The 16,226-nt window shown below is 41.3% G+C and overlaps 2 protein-coding genes across 7 annotated transcripts in view; one reads left to right on the top strand and one right to left on the bottom strand.

Moving 5' to 3' along the window:
* Nucleotides 1-16,226, bottom strand: part of DYM (dymeclin) — a 351,209-nt gene that overhangs the window by 222,424 nt on the left and 112,559 nt on the right. The gene's annotated exons all lie outside the window — the stretch shown is intronic.
* Nucleotides 4,806-6,401, top strand: LOC125914615 (L-lactate dehydrogenase A chain-like). The gene is given in 2 exon segments (XM_049620094.1): nt 4,806-5,305; nt 5,307-6,401. Coding segments are annotated over 2 exon segments (996 nt in total). The 3' UTR covers nt 5,803-6,401.

The following is a 16,226-nucleotide window of genomic DNA, read 5'->3' as shown; positions in this document are numbered from 1 at the left end:
TAGGCTAAAAAAAGCACTATTAATAGCTCTGGTTGCTATCTCATCAATGCGTGAATTACTATGATTGGCAGAATTCAAGATCTGCTTAACAACAACAAAAGATTCTTTCTGTAACTGTTTTTGTTCTTTTGTTCTGCACTTACACGCAGCAGTTTGTGTAGAATATAGCAAAAATGCTGGGAGACTGAGGACAAAAAGTGCTACGCAGAGAGGGAGAGATACAGGGCTCTGCCTCATCCCACGGTTTTCTGGTCACTGTGAAGTTCTGATGAGAAACCCTACAAACCACCCATCCTAGAAGCCTAATTTATTATACTACTGCCTTGTCTGCATCCACTATGTATCACCACCCAGGGGTAAGTCAGGATCGTAACCAGGGGTAACTTACCAGGGGTAAGTTACAAGTAACAGACCCGTGTAATAATGACTTCAATAAAAGTCCCAGAGTAGTTGCACTTTGCTCTGTGATGTTCTCTTGTGGCTCTACTTCGTATAGTCTGCATTCCTAAGTGTCACGCATGGTCCAATATGGCTACACCAGCCCCAGCCATCACATTTTCATTCAAGTCAGCAGGACAGAGGTAAGTACACACATTCCCTTTAAGAACTCTACCTGTTGGGGCGCCTGGGTAGCTCGGTCGCTTAAGTGTCCCACCCTTGACTTGGGCTCACAGGCTCACGGTTCGTGAGTTCGAGCCCCACATCGGGCTCCATGCTGATGGTACCGAGCCTGCTGGGGATTCTCTCTCTCTCCTCTCTGCCTCTCTCTCTCTCAAAATAAATAAATAAACTTAAACTAAAAAAAAACAAATAAAAAAAAAAAAAAAAGAACTCTACCTGCAAGTTTGCCCATATCGCTTCTGCTTACATTCCCTTGGCCAGAATGCAGACTATATATGGTTGCAAAAGGTTCTGAGAAATGTGATCTATTCTCGGCATCCGTGTAGTCCGCTAATATGGGGGAAGAGACAAACTAGCAGTCAGTGTCATACCATATTCGAATAAATCCTTTGCAATGCCCCCTAAACATGCCCCTTCCATCTGAGATGATGGAACAGCTAGTGTGCTGAACATACCCTGCCTTTCTGAGCCCTTTCTGTAACTCAGCTCAGGGGAAACAAGTGTGTCCAGATAACCAGTGAGCTTTATGGACAACTTGAGAACTGGCAGGAACACTGGTACACTTAACCAAGACATCCTTTTCGTGGTTGTTGTTAATATAAGCAACAGGAAGCCTCAAAGCACGTGCTATTAATCATACCACAAAAGAAAGGGGTTAATAACTTCAGCTACTACACAGCAAGAATTTGCCTGCTTCCTGATTTGACCAAGTCAGCTATGAAATTAACGAAAGTAACAGCTTGGATTTAAGCCACGCCTTTCCTCACTGGAAATCAAACTTTGCAAGTATATAGTAATGCTATTTTATTTTCATAATGTACCCTAATGACAAAGTAAAACCTGGTATTTATTGGCACATCTTAAATCTCTCCTGCTTTAACATTTAATTTGCTATACACAAATATATACATACACAAGGATAAGAACTGAAAAAGAATGAGAAAAAATGGCAACAGCTGATGTGTTACACCGTGGTAGAATTATAGCTTATCTGTTTAAATATTCATTACTTCTAATGCTCTTTGTGCTGTAATGTTTTAAACATTTTTATAAACACACACAGGAATATATATATTACACACATACAGCATAGAGTATGGACAGCAATAGATGGTATCACGAAAACATCACTGGTTTTGAAGCTACACGTAATCTTAAAGTGCAGTCTTCCCACCTACCAGCTGTGTGACTTAATGAAAATTACATAACGTCTGTAAAATAAGGATCACACTAGTACCATTTAATGTCTGTTGCTCTCATTGCCCCCCTGCTCTCACCTATGATCAGTAGTGTAGGGGGCCAAAACCCGCAAACTCTTATTTTCCAAACTCCTTTGCCTGCTGGCTTCAGATTAGAGCAGACAATGAGACTGGAAGTGGACAAGAACAGAGAAGGCATTTTTCTTTCTGCTTCCGGTCGGCTCTCTAGCAGATGCAACCATGGTTCCACAGGCTTCCTGCTCGTGTAGGAAGGCTCCAAGGGTAGTAGAGCAAACTGGGGCCGTCTCAAAATCAAACGGATCTCAAAACATCAACAATAGATAGACCCACAAACTGTTATTTACTCAAACAGCACCATCTCTTAAGCGGTATAAATATGTAAATGGGCAGAATTGTTTTTACTTTTAGAAATATTCCTGGAAAGCTTTATACTTTAGAATAACTACTATTGAAAAGACCTCCTCTCTTAAAATTGGTATCTGTCAGTCTCTCTATACTTTCTAAGATAAACAAGCTGGGGGGTAAGAATTGACTAATATTACCAAGGCACAGAAATACTATTAGGAAGAGTTTTAAAAAGACGAATTTAAAATGTTCCAACCCTTACCCTCAATCCATAGCATCAGGAGCCACTGGAAGTATAATATGTCAGACTATGAAAATATGTGACTCAGCAGCTTATGAAATTTTTAATTGCAAAATGATCTCAACTTGGCTTGCTTTTGCACCAAATGGCCTGAAAAACAGTACTGATAGCTAGCCAGGCTTCCAATCTGACGAAGTTATGGCCAGGGATGTTAAGGAGGTTGCTGCTGGATCTGCTTATCATCCTTTTCAATCATCTAGAAAAGGGGAGGCAATAGCCTTAATTTTGTCAGCAGAAAGGCTGAGGGAACACGAAACACGAAAGACAAAAATAAACGGTGTTTGGAAAAGTGGAGAAAGTGACACAGATGGGAGGGGGGAAAGATGAGGACGATAAAGGGTAAATGGCATTTGCTTTTAGCGCTTATCATGTTCTAAACACTTACTCACTACTTGTCATATATATGTTATTTAAATGTAACAGAAGCCCACAGGGTAAATGATATTCTAGCTTCTATTTTTAAACTGAGGGAATTAGGGTTCGATGAAGTTTAAGTAACTTAATCAAAGTGACACAACTAGCAGAAGGCAGGGCCCAGTTTCTAGCTCAGATCTGATGCCAAAAGCTTCCAACTCACCATCCCGCTGGGGAAGATTTCTAGCTGCCTCTCTCCCTCCCTTTCTTTCGCCTGGCCTCTGTCAAGTATGGGACCTCTATGGCCTTGTGGAAGTGAATCTGGAAACTCCCAAGCACCAATGAATTATACCTCCCCTTCTCTCTCCACTATTCGTCCAACTGGATTCAATAAGCCTTTGAGGACCAGGGTCTGGCTCGCAAAAGCAGAAAAACGAAAGATACTTACCATAATTCCGCAAGGAATCATGGTTCCATTTTTATAGACAGGGAAAGGCTTAGAGAGATACAAAACTTTCACAGGTTATAGAGATAATTAGATTACTTACGGTAAAGGGTTTCAACCCAGGTCTGGTCTACTTCCACATTCTTCAGAATCTTACCTAACAATTCTAAAAGGCTCAGGAGCAAAGATACAGCTTGTTAATGCACAAGCTGAAATTTACAACACTAACTCATCGTCACAGTGATTCTGTTCTTTTTACAACATTAAAAAAAAATTTTTTTTAATGTTTGTTTATTTTTGAGAGAGAGACAGAGTGTGAGCGAGGGAGGGGCAGAGAGAGAGAGAGAGAGAGAGGGAGACACAGAAGCTGAAGCAGGCTCCAGGCTCCGAGCTGTCAGCACAGAGCCCCCGACACGGGGCTCGAACTCACAAACTGTGAGATCATGACCTGAGCCAAAGTTGGATGCTTAACTGACTGAGCCACCCAGGCATCCCCCAACATTTGATTATGAAATCTGTCAAACATACAGGAAAATTGAAAGAATTATATAGTGAATACCCATATACCCACCACCTCCATGTTACATGAACATTTTGCTGCATTTGTGATAACATCCCTACCCATCTATGCATCCCTACCTTCACCCATCAGTGTAGCTTATTTTGTTAATGTATTTCAAAGCAAAGCTCCAGATACATTTTATTTATTTTTAAAAAAAAAATTTTTTTTTAACGTTTATTCATTTTTGAGACAGAGAGAGACAGAGCATGAACGGGGGAGGGGCAGAGAGAGAGGGAGACACAGAATCGGAAGCAGGCTCCAGGCTCTGAGCCATCAGCCCAGAGCCCGACGCGGGGCTCGAACTCACGGACCGTGAGATCGTGACCTGAGCTGAAGTCGGACGCTTAACCGACTGAGCCACCCAGGCGCCCCTCCAGATACATTTTAAATGGGAGTCGTGAATAACTCAAAACACTAAATTTTGGAATATTATTTACTCATGTAAAAGGTGGTCCCAAACTATACCAACTATCCTTTAAGAACGTTTTTACTACCATTCACAAATTCTGTCAGCAAGTCGCCTTTGAATTTACTCCAATAGCCATGTTGAAATTAACATAAGTTAAAACAGCTGCTTCATAAAAGTTACACTCACTTGACTGTGATAGAATTTAACAGTTTTAAAGCAAATCCATTTTAACTGCTTCATATTTCAAATAAGATTTGCCTTCCCAAAAAATGGAAATTCCCTAGCTTTAATATTCTTATTTTTTTTAATATTTTAAAATTTCACAGTACTATAAATTCTGTCACAGAAGTCTTAGAAGCAGATCAAATCACTTCTAGCAAGCCTTGGAACCTTGTGAGTCAGGATCTCATTTGAAACTGACTGCTTTGGTACGGGAGCGGCTGCCACCAAGTCCGGACCCAACACCACATGCTGCCGACGCCCGCCTGCCCGAGGTGCACTCCCAATTCCTTCTGCTTCTAAGTCTAAGGTTATAGAGATAATTAGATATGGCAACTCTCAAGGATCAACTGATTCAGAATCTTCTTAAGGAAGACCATACCCCCCGGAATAAAATTACAGTTGTTGGGGTTGGTGCTGTTGGCATGGCTTGTGCCGTCAGTATCTTAATGAAGGACTTGGCAGGTGAACTTGCTCTTGTTGACGTCATGGAAGACAAACTGAAGGGAGAGATGATGGATCTCCAGCACGGCAGCCTATTCCTCAGAACATCAAAAACTGTCTCTGGCAAAGACTATAATGTGACTGCAAACTCCAAGCTGGTTATTATCACAGCTGGGGCACGTCAGCAGGAGGGAGAGAGCCGTCTTAATTTGGTCCAGCGTAATGTGACCAGCTTTAAGTTCATCATTCCTAATATTGTAAAATACAGCCCAAACTGCAAGTTGCTTGTTGTTTCCAATCCAGTGGATGTCTTGACCTATGCGGCTTGGAAGATAAGCGGCTTTCCCAAAAACCGTGTTATTGGAAGTGGTTGCAATCTGGATTCACCGGTCCCGTTACCTAATGGGGGAAAGGCTGGGAGTTCACCCGGTAAGCTGCCATGGGTGGGTCCTTGGAGAGCATGGAGACTCCAGTGTGCCTGTATGGAGTGGAGTAAATGTTGCTGGTGTCTCCCTGAAGAATCTGCACCCTGACTCAGACACTGATGCAGATAAGGAACAGTGGAAAGAGGTTCACAAACAGGTGGCTGACAGTGCCTATGAGGTGATCAAACTGAAAGGCTACACTTCCTGGACCACTGGAATGTCTGGGGCAGATTTGGCAGAAAGTATAATGAAGAATCTTAGGCGGGTGCATCCGATTTCCACCATGATTAAGGGTCTCTATGGAACAAAAGATGATGTCTTCCTTAGTGTTCCTTGTATCTTGGGACAGAATGGAATCTCAGACGCTGTGAAGGTGACCCTGACTCCTGAGGAAGTGGCCCGTTTGAAGAAGAATGCAGATACACTCTGGGGGATCCAAAAAGAGCCGCAGTTTTAGAGTCTTCTAATGTTGTACCACATCACCGTCTAGACTACAACGGGATTTTTAGTTGGAGGTTGTGTATATCGTGTTCTGTTATTCAAGTAATAACGTTAAAAATGGCCTAGGAAAAACGTCAGTTTCCTAAGTTACAAATAGGAATGGTTCACAAAGCCTTGCGGCTACATCCTGATGCTGGATGGTACCCATCTTGCGTCGTCCCAAGTCAGTTAACGTGAAACAGTTCCACTGCCTCAGAGACACCACCGCCCATAATGAATATGCTGCAGTTCGCTATTCAAACCAGATGTGTATTTACTGTGTGTTGTATGACTTACTTCTGGATCCTTCACCCAACATGCCTCGTGCAACTTTTGTTTTCTCCAGCCAATCACATCCTGGGATCCAATGTTTAAATTCAGCATTGCATGTATTGTGCGTAACTGCTCTAAAGGATCTTATTTTGTGTACGGTGTAAGTCAGAACATAGTGAACGTTGCCATATGATGTAAAAAGAAAGATCTACCTATAAACGATGCAACCAACTATCTTAAGTGTCACACCAAGCAACTAACATATCAAATAAGCTTCGAACAGTGAAAAAAAAAAAAAAAAAAAAGAAAAGAAAAGAAACTGACTGCTTTATTCTATAACCTTCCTGGTGAATACGAATGAATTTGCTTCCCAACTCTCTGTGACAGAAAAGAGGCCCTGATCTTCCCTTCACAACTATTAAGAAGGAAACGAGCACAGAGGGCTGGCACACTGACTTTCACGGCCATTTCAGGCACGGTGGTCAGCAAATTACAAGGATAATACGAGAGAAGCCAAAACTGTAGTTTGACACCATACTATGTCCAATGAATATCATTTAGGAAACACCTTTTAGAAAGTCTAAAACCGGAAATACTTTTTTGCAGAGAGCAATTAAAAGTGAAATCGCTCCTGTTCCCACCCTACAACTGCACACAGGCATTTGGATTGCGGATACTGACCTATATACTCCATGTATCCCTGCAAGGAGCCACCACAAGGAACCAGCAAAATGAAATTAACTCTACTTTATAAGCCACACAATTAGTTTCAGTCCTGAAAATAAAGGAGGGTGGAAAAAAAAAAGGCATTCTTTCACCTGGTATATAAAATCTACCAAATCATTCCAAGTAAAAATGAACTGAGAATGTAATTATTGTTTATTTACAAAGCACTTCCTTTTCTTGAAAGTTCAAAGCACTTTCATTAGAAATGTTTTCACAACTATGCCTGTTTCTGAGGGCCACATACTTTTTCTCTTACGGTAGTTTTTCTTTCTCGCAATGAGTCAGCCCAGAAAAAGCCAAAACCGAAGAGAAAAATAACCATCACATAAAATAAATTACAACCACTGCATAGCATACCTGTCGTAACGGATTCAATAACTTTCTCAATAAAAGTAACCGGGAGAGATAGGAGTTTTAATCTTCAAATTCTACTTTATTAATTTCTCTACGACAGCATCCGCCTAAACAAACAATCACAACTTTGGCCTTGCAATTTGGCTGGGACACCCACCACCGCAAGCAAAGGAAAAAAAAACATTTTTGATGGCTCATTCAAATGGAAAAGCCATATATCAGAAGTTATTGTGTAAAACCTCAGTACTTTGACGGAAAGCGCAGTGTGGGAGAACACATTTAATTAGGGTTGGCTCTTCAAAACATTAAATACTCGGTTATAATCACATTACAGCTTTGTCTTATAAAGAGAAAACACAAGAAAGTTCAAGGTCAGCCCTTCCTTGCTTCAAGTCTTGTTTTAGGCATCAGAGGCAAGTAAAAAGCTTGAAAATATAAGAAAAGACAAGGTCAAAGAAGTTAAGGATAGAACCAAAAGAAAACTAAATAACTGTTATGTTTTTCTTTCTCCCAATATCAAATATTCAGCGTAATTAGTAATTCTTCCAGTGACTATCTGAAATCTCTATTATAAATGTGTATACTGGGGGCACCTAGGTGGCTCAATTGGTTAAGCAGCTGACTTCAGCTCAGGTCATGAGCTCACGGTTCGGGAGTTCGAGCCCCGCGTCGGGCTCTGTGCTGACAGCTCGGAGACTGGAGCCTGTTTCACTTTCTGTGTCTCCCTTTCTCTCTGTCCTTCCCCTGCTCCCACTCTCTTTCTCTCTCAAAAATAAATTAACATTAAAAAAAATTTTTTTTAACGTGTATACCAAAGAGCAGATATTTTCATAATTTAGTTACATTAGAAATCTGAGTAAACTTGTGGGGCGCCTGGGTGGCGCAGTCGGTTAAGCGTCCGACTTCAGCCAGGTCACGATCTCGCGGTCCGTGAGTTCGAGCCCCGCGTCAGGCTCTGGGCTGATGGCTCGGAGCCTGGAGCCTGTTTCCGACTCTGTGTCTCCCTCTCTCTCTGCCCCTCCCCCGTTCATGCTCTGTCTCTCTCTGTCCCAAAAATAAATAAAAAACGTTGGAAAAAAAATTTAAAAAAAAAAGAAATCTGAGTAAACTTGTAAATCACTATATGGTCACTGGCCTTTTTCAAAGAAAATTTTTAAACAAAAGTTATCTTTTAAATATTACTATGTAATATCCATTACGAATAGTGACCACTTTTGTGTACCTGCTAGGTGCCTGGCTCTTTCCTACGCTTTTGCTCATTTGATCACCTCGGCAGTCCTACAAAGGGAGGTACTATCCTCATTTTACCCTGACTGATCTGAGTCACTACTGAGAGGTTAACAGCGAACACCTAGTCGGTTGACAGCAGGACTGGCATTGAGTTCCAGGTGCCTGACACCAACAGCCAATCTCACACTTGCATCCCTTACACAATTCCGATTATCAAAATCTAGAGCCAATCCCTCCGAAGGACGATGTAAATGGTGGCCTCCAAAATCAGAAAAGAAAACAATCTGTTTCAATCACAGAATTATTTCTGGAGGGACTCCTTACACCTTCTGGAATGTCCTTTTTAAAAAAACAAAAAAACACATTTGTGAGGTCGGGAGAGGCTGCGACTGGCCTGCTCTGGCCCCACCACAAGCAGGGCTGTGGTTTAAAACAAAGAATGACCGGCACTTAGAGATGCCTTAGCTGTCAACAAACAACCTAACCCCCAATGCGATGGTAACAACAGGGGAGGCCTTTGGGGGTGATCAGGTGTAGAGGAGGTCACGAAGGTGGAAACCCTACATCGGGATTAACGCCCTTACAAGAAGAGGAAGACACACCAGAGCTTTCTCTCTCCACCGTGTGAAAACAGAGCTCGCCAGGGAGACGGCCAGGGAGAGGGCCCTCACCAAGAATTAAATCTGCTAGCACCTGGATCTTAGACCTCCCAGCCTCTGGCACTGAAAGAAGCAAGTGTTTGTTGTTCCAACCATCCAGGCTACGGTATTTTATTATAGCTGTGTGAGCTATGTGTCATCACCATATACCCTGCTCCGTCGCATCACAATCAGAGAGGTTAAGTGTCTTCGATCGCTGGCTTTGCAGAACATCTTTAACAGGGGAGGGTGATATGCTTACAGCGTAAAGTAAGAACTAAGTATCAACTGCCTTACTAACTGTAACTAAGGCTACCAATACTACTGATACCTTTGATGAGCTGAACATCTGAAGTACTTATTACGATACGGGTTAGGTCGGCATCAAGTCTTTTTGTACTAAAGTCTTTGGCTAGTTTCACAAACTATCGAAAAGAAACTATATATTTTTCAGATAAATCAGTGAATAAGAAGTGGTACCATAGCAATTGTTGTCAAGGCAAGTTCATTTAGGAAGCAAGGAGAAATCTCTTGTGGGCAATATCTATTTAACAATCAGATTTTCCTTTCTGACTGTCATTGGCCAAATTTTGCACCACATAAAATGGAAAGCCAGTTGGAGAAAGAGCAAAAACACGGCTGGTGTTTCAAAACACTGTTTACATAAATTTTGAAGTCTGACGAACAGACCAAAAAGACAAAATATTCTCTGAAATTTTAGACTCACATAAGTTTATCAGAGATTTTCTGATCACTCACATCATCTAATTAAATGTATCTTCTTTTAAATTATTTTGACTTCAACAAAAAGCAGAGGAGCTTCGATGCAGGTTAAAAAAAAGTTATTCGATGAGGAGAGATGCTGTATAGTTTCAGAAGTTATTTTACATACAATACCTCATTTATTCTTCACAATAACCTGGTACAAAAAGTCTTGTTTGTTTATCAGGCTTATGTGGTAGGATAATGAGATTCAAAGAGGTAAAGAACTTGTCTAAGATCATGCTGACCTGGGACTCCATTCCAAATCATCTGATTCTCAATATCAAGCTCTGGCAATGTATCCTTATCCACAAGGACTTCCAGGAATGAGAGAAAAGTCAGCTGAGAACTCCCTGTGGTATAATCTAGAGTGGAGATATGAGGCGAGGGGAAGGCGCTGGTGTGAACTCACAAGAGGCCTGGCCAGCACCTCTTGCCACTAAGGGACTATGAGCTCTAGCTTCATGAAGAGCCTTGTGGGTAAATCCTAAAACTCAGGAGAAACTGTGGGAATCCTCATCAACTCTGAGGTCTGCTGTCTGGGAAAACCAGGCTCTTGTCCCCCACCTCCACCCCAGCTAATCCTCGCTGGGATTCCAGGAAATGAAATTGAGCCTATGTAGAAAAGTCACAAGAGCCCTCAATACATTAATTTTCTTTGTTATTTAACATGTGCCACCTACAGAAACACCCTGCTTTCCACAAAGGAATTAGAATGAGTAAATCTGGGGGCACCTGGGTGGCTCAGTCGGTTAAGCTTCCCACTTAGGCTCAGGTCATGATCTTGTAGTAAACGAGTTCGAGCCCTGCATTGGGCTCTGTGGTGACTGCTCAGAGCCCGGAGCCTGCTTCGGATTCTGGGTCTCCCTCTCTCTCTGCCCCTCCCCACTCGTGCTCTGTCTCTCTCTGCCTCTCAAAAATAAAGAAACGTCATAGAATGAGTAAATCTGCTTTCAATATGGTGCCAAGGACAGAACCATGAATAAAGGAGGAAGCCCCAAAATATCTGTTTAAGGATAATCTAGGGCTGAAAATAAGCACAAATATTACCGTTAGTTAAAATTATGGATCATACCATACCTAAGAAAACTATATTTGAGACACACTGAACATTGCATGTATAAAACCTAGAGGGGAAAGACAGGACATAAAGTTGCAGGTACAGAAAAGACTGAGATGATCAAACTAGCAAAAACTCATTAATAACTGAATAGTACCTGCCAAAAGAGTTAATGAGCATTTAGTCTAGATTAATAAAAAAAGAATGCAATGTCCAGAATCAGGGAGTTTAGACTCCAATCTATTTCGTGCTGGAGTACTGTACCAATGGTCACACTTCAGGATAAACTGATACAATGAACCTCATCAGCAACAGGAAACAATGAAGAGAACAACAACAAGAGCAACCAAGATAACACAAGAGCAGAAGGTCAGTTAAAACCATCAGAGCTGCCTGACAACAATATATTCCTCAGTAGGTAATAGTACCAGCTCAACTGTGTAATGATGGGCCCACAGCAAAATAGATCCAAGCACGGGAAAGGGACCCAGACCAAGTGAGTGGTAGTGAAATGGACCAGCTATATTAGAATGCTTCTTGAAAATGTCTATGACCGGGCCCAAGCACATGTGTAATGACTTAGAAATTAAAGGGTGTAAGCGCATGTGCGTGCACTTTTTTTAATTATGCCAGATGGACTGCTAATGTTGAGAAGTCACCTGCTGCCCTTTAGCCTCACTTCTCCTAATCTTGGAATTCTACGATTCATTAAAGGATACGTTAATTAAAATTCTAGCATTCTTTTGGAAACGGTAAAGTGATGTATCAGTTGGTTCTTCTTCCATTTTGTCAGCATTTTAGAGAAACATCTAAACTAAAAAGCTATAAAGAGGAAGGAAACCATGATTTCTTGTACTGCAAAATTATGAAGAGGCTTGTTGGCATGTGTCACAGTTGTTGCCAGGTAAAGTATTTTATTAATGTACGACTGATCCTAACCACTTCCAGGGAAAGACAGAAACCACACTTGACACGTGTGAAAACAACTTTTTTAAAAAAGAACAAAATCCATACAAGTAATTTTCATTGCTCTCATTAACTATGGAAAAAACTTACTAGTGGTCATTAAAAGATAATAACAATTCCTCCATTTATTTATTGCCTTCTATTCAAACATCATCCAAACACTCACTGCATACTGCAGGACCAATAATAAACAGAAAGGAGAAAGGTGTGGGGGCTGCATCATCGAGCAGTTAGTCTGAGATAGATAAGTTGTTAGCAGCATAGTGACAAGAACACCTAATTGTAAAAATTCAATTTAGGTGCAACCCAAATGATACTGTATTAATAAAGCAGATTTCAGAATACAGAGGAAATCTCTATTTCTTAAGTTTTACTGACAAAGAAATAAACATTTGTTTTTAAGGGTGGCTGAATACTGAATTTACTGAAGTTGGTAAGTGTACTGAGGTTGTGTAAGAGATATCCCCTTTCAGGAAATACACATTCAAATATTTAGAGATAAAGGGTCACAATGCATGTAACTTACCCTCAAATGGTTAAAAAAACAAAAAACCCTGTGTGTGTGTGTGTGTGTGTGTGTGTGTGTGTGTGTAGAATGGGAGAGAAGCAGGGAGAGAATAGAGATACAAAACTAATAGGATCTGGATACTATATCATTTTTTATAATACCTTTAGTTTTTGAACTTTTATACATGTATGAACTTATTTCCAAATAAAGCTTTTTAAAAAGAACAAGAAGCAGATAAATGAGGAAAAAATAGCAAAATGTTGATAATTCTTAAAGATGGGTTATGGATAGATGGGGATTCATTCTACCAATCTCCCTACTTTTATCCATCTTTGAAATTTTCCACAATAAAATGTTACAAAATAAAGAGGAGGTGAGTCAGCTACTGTAACTGTATGTAAGTTAGCCACTAAAGTAACTGGAAATGAATGGATAAATACACGTATGCACGCATGCACACGCACACACACACCCACACACACAGGAATATTATTCAGCCTTCAAAAAGAATGAAAGCTTGCCACATGCAATGACGTGGACAGAGCTAGAGTGTATTATGCTGAGTGAAATAAGTCAATCAGAGAAAGACCATATGATTGCACTCATATGTCTTATTTAAGAAACAAAACAGATGAACATATGGGATGGGGGATAAAAAGATAAAAGAGAGAGGGAAACAAACCATTGGAGAGTCTTAAAGATAGAGAACAAACTGAGGATTGATGGTGGGAGGTGGGTGGGGGATGGGCTAGATGAGTGATGGGTACTTAGGAGGGCATTTGTTGTGATGAGCACTGGGTGTTGTATGTAAGTGATGAATCACTGAATTCTACTCCTGAAGCCAATATTGCAGTATATGTTAAGTAACTAGAATTTAAATAAAAATTGGAGAAGAAAAAGATAATAATAAAGTGACTGCAAAACAGAAGGCATTCAATAAACGATAGACATGTTATTATAAACTGAATTCACATCTATCTTGAATGTAGACAAGGTATTAGCTGTTGGTCTTTAATTACAAACAAGAATCTATTGACAATCCACAAACGTAAGGTGCTCTGCTGGAGACTGCAGTGAACATGCTCGCGTAAGTCAAGCACCAGCTGACGTACTCAGGACTCAAGTGCTGATCAGAAATGACCAGAAAGCAAAGGTCAGGAGTCAAAGAAACTGAGCTCAAGTGCAAACCAACATCACCTCCTATGTGATCTTAGATAATAACCAGGAACATCTCTTCATCAATCACATTAAAAAGGTGAAATCATGTGTTTGACAAGGTTGCTACAAGAATAAAGTGAAATACACAAGAAGTTGTTCTATGACCTCTCAAGTGTTATATACATGTTAGTTCTCATTGTATTGCGTGTAGAGCCCAGGTGCGGAGGTGATGTCTACACACAGTAATTGTAACACAAAGCAGAGTGCTAAGTACGCCACAGGAAAAGATCACCCCTGGCTAGGAGAGAAGAGGAAATCTTCGTGGAGGAAGTGGTACCTGAGACAGCGCTTAACGGATGGACGGGCAGAAAAAAGTCAGAGAGGAGGAAACAGGATCGTAGGTGGAAGAGATAATCCAAGAAAGGACATGAAAGGGAGAAAGCGTAAGGCATGTAAAGAGTAACAGAGTTTTGGCTAGAGTCTGAGAAACAAACACAGCAGTAGAATAACTAAAAATAAATCTGAAAAAGTGAGGATAAACCGGAGAAGGCCTTGCCTAACTCCTGTGAGGGTCCAGATGAGTGGTTCACCGCTCACCTAGCACCAGCAAGCTCCTCTTCCCTGCTAGTGCCAACAAAACTTCACCATCCAAAGCTATAAAGTTTTCCAAAATAAGGCGCTCGGTTTCAAAGGAAATTAATCAAGTCAAACCTACCATACATACACTGCTGCGACAGGAAATGGCTTTCTATAATCAGGAAAAACTCAATCCCGGTGAAGATAAATGTCACCCAAAAGAGTTTATATTTGGCTTTGGAGTATTTGTTTTTTCAGGCAGGAGCTTCCAAGTCATATTTTTCTTAAGCCGATGCTAAAGTAAGAAGATTCCCAGGGCACCTGGGTGGCTCAGTTGGTTAAACACCCCACCTTCAGCTCAGATCATGATCTCACAGTTTGGGAGTTCGGGCCCTGCATCAGGCTCTGCACTGCTGGTGCAGAGCCTGCTTAGCATTCTCTCTCTCCCCCTCTCTCTCGACCCCTCCCCTACTTTCTCTCTCTGGGTCCCTCTCTCAAAATAAATAAATAAACTTTAAAAAAAAAAAAGTAAGAAAATTCCTTAACTACCCACCAAAAGATCTTCAAAAGTGGTCATACAACTGAAGTCAAATGTTCTTGTAAACCTGACTGACTTTCACAGAATGTGGCTTAATTCAAAATTACGTGACTATTTTTCCTTTCTTATCCTTTTTGCAATAAATAATAAATAGCTGTACTTTCTAGGAAGAGAACATCCTTTTGCTGTTTTTTTGTAATCCTTTGAGTCACCTACTGTGAAATAATGAATAATCACTCCATCATGATTTATACCTTTATATGACTAATCTTACGAAGACGTAAGAAGGTACGTAAAATGTCTTGTGACTACAGCACACTAAAAATCTTAAGTCCATTTTAATGCCCTTAACTGAATATTAAATTTTTTTCACTGCCACCTCTCCCCCTGACTCTGAATGTTATTTTTTACTGGTGAGAAGAAAGGCCATAGAACCGTTGCAAGTTATAGGGAAATAAGCTCAGAGATCATCTATTCCAACCTTCTCCTTCGACAGACAAAAAAACCGGAAGCTAGGGAAATTAAGGGACTTCCTTCTGATACACTGCTAACTAGGTAGAAACAGCTCTGAAGTTTAAAAGGTTTTTGGCACCTGGTACTGATGACACCACATTCCCATACAGGACATTCTTCTGACGACACATAACTCCAAGAAAAACTAAACATTACACACAAATCTATGTTTGCCCTTAAAAAACAAACAAAAACCAGAAAAGTGCAAAGAATTGGCATTGTTTCGAAGAAAGCAGTTAATGAACTTATACTATCTCCCCCACCCCCACCCCCGCCCCAAATCCCCAACCATACCGAAGTACTGGAGAATACTCAGCTTTTATAACCTCATACCAGTTTAATGATCGAAAAAAGAAAACACGAGAAGCCAGTGCTATGCTGCGTTCGGAAGCCATGAATGCCTCCCCATCAGAAACGAGGGCAGCGGGTAGGAGCAAAGCAGGGAACGGACTTCGGCGGGTCTGGCATGCTAGGGAGCCTGCTCAGCACGGAGGACAGAGCTAGGAGGGAGCACAAACGTAATTCAACCCACAGTGTTAAAAGAAATCAAAGGAAGGCAAATCTGGAAAGCCTGGCCCAGAGACCAATTCCAAAAGTCAACAGAGGTCTTTAAAAAAAAAATGTTTTTAATGTTTTATTTATTTTTGAGAGAGAGAGAGACAGAGTATGAGCAGGGCAGGGGCGGAGAGAGAAGGAGACACAGAATCGGAAGCAGGCTCCAGGGCTCGAACTTGTGAACCGCCAGATCATGACCTGAGCTGAAGTCGGATGCTCAACTGACTGAGCCAGCCAGGTGCCCAACAGAGGTCTTTCAACCCAAAGACGTTCCCAAGACTCATTACCTAGTACGTTACCAAGCGGGACTACACTTCCACATCAAACTGCTATCCCTCGCGGTGTGGAGGGCACGCTGCAGCCAGGATTCGGCCGTGGGACTGGGCTCGACGTGGAGTTCCTTCAAAGAGCCGAGCCCTGCACTACGCAAGGACGGCCTATGCGGCTGCTTTAGTAAGAGGCGCCTGCAGACCCTACAGCTGCCGCGATGCCAGCCTGGTTTCTGATTCTCCTTCAGAATAAAGCAGGAGGTCGGGTTCCGTGA

This window comes from Panthera uncia, assembly GCF_023721935.1.
Source record: "Panthera uncia isolate 11264 chromosome D3 unlocalized genomic scaffold, Puncia_PCG_1.0 HiC_scaffold_8, whole genome shotgun sequence".
Taxonomy (NCBI): domain Eukaryota; kingdom Metazoa; phylum Chordata; class Mammalia; order Carnivora; family Felidae; genus Panthera; species Panthera uncia.
The sequence above is the reverse complement of the archived record's forward strand: the minus strand, read 5'-3'. Positions and strand labels throughout refer to the sequence as shown.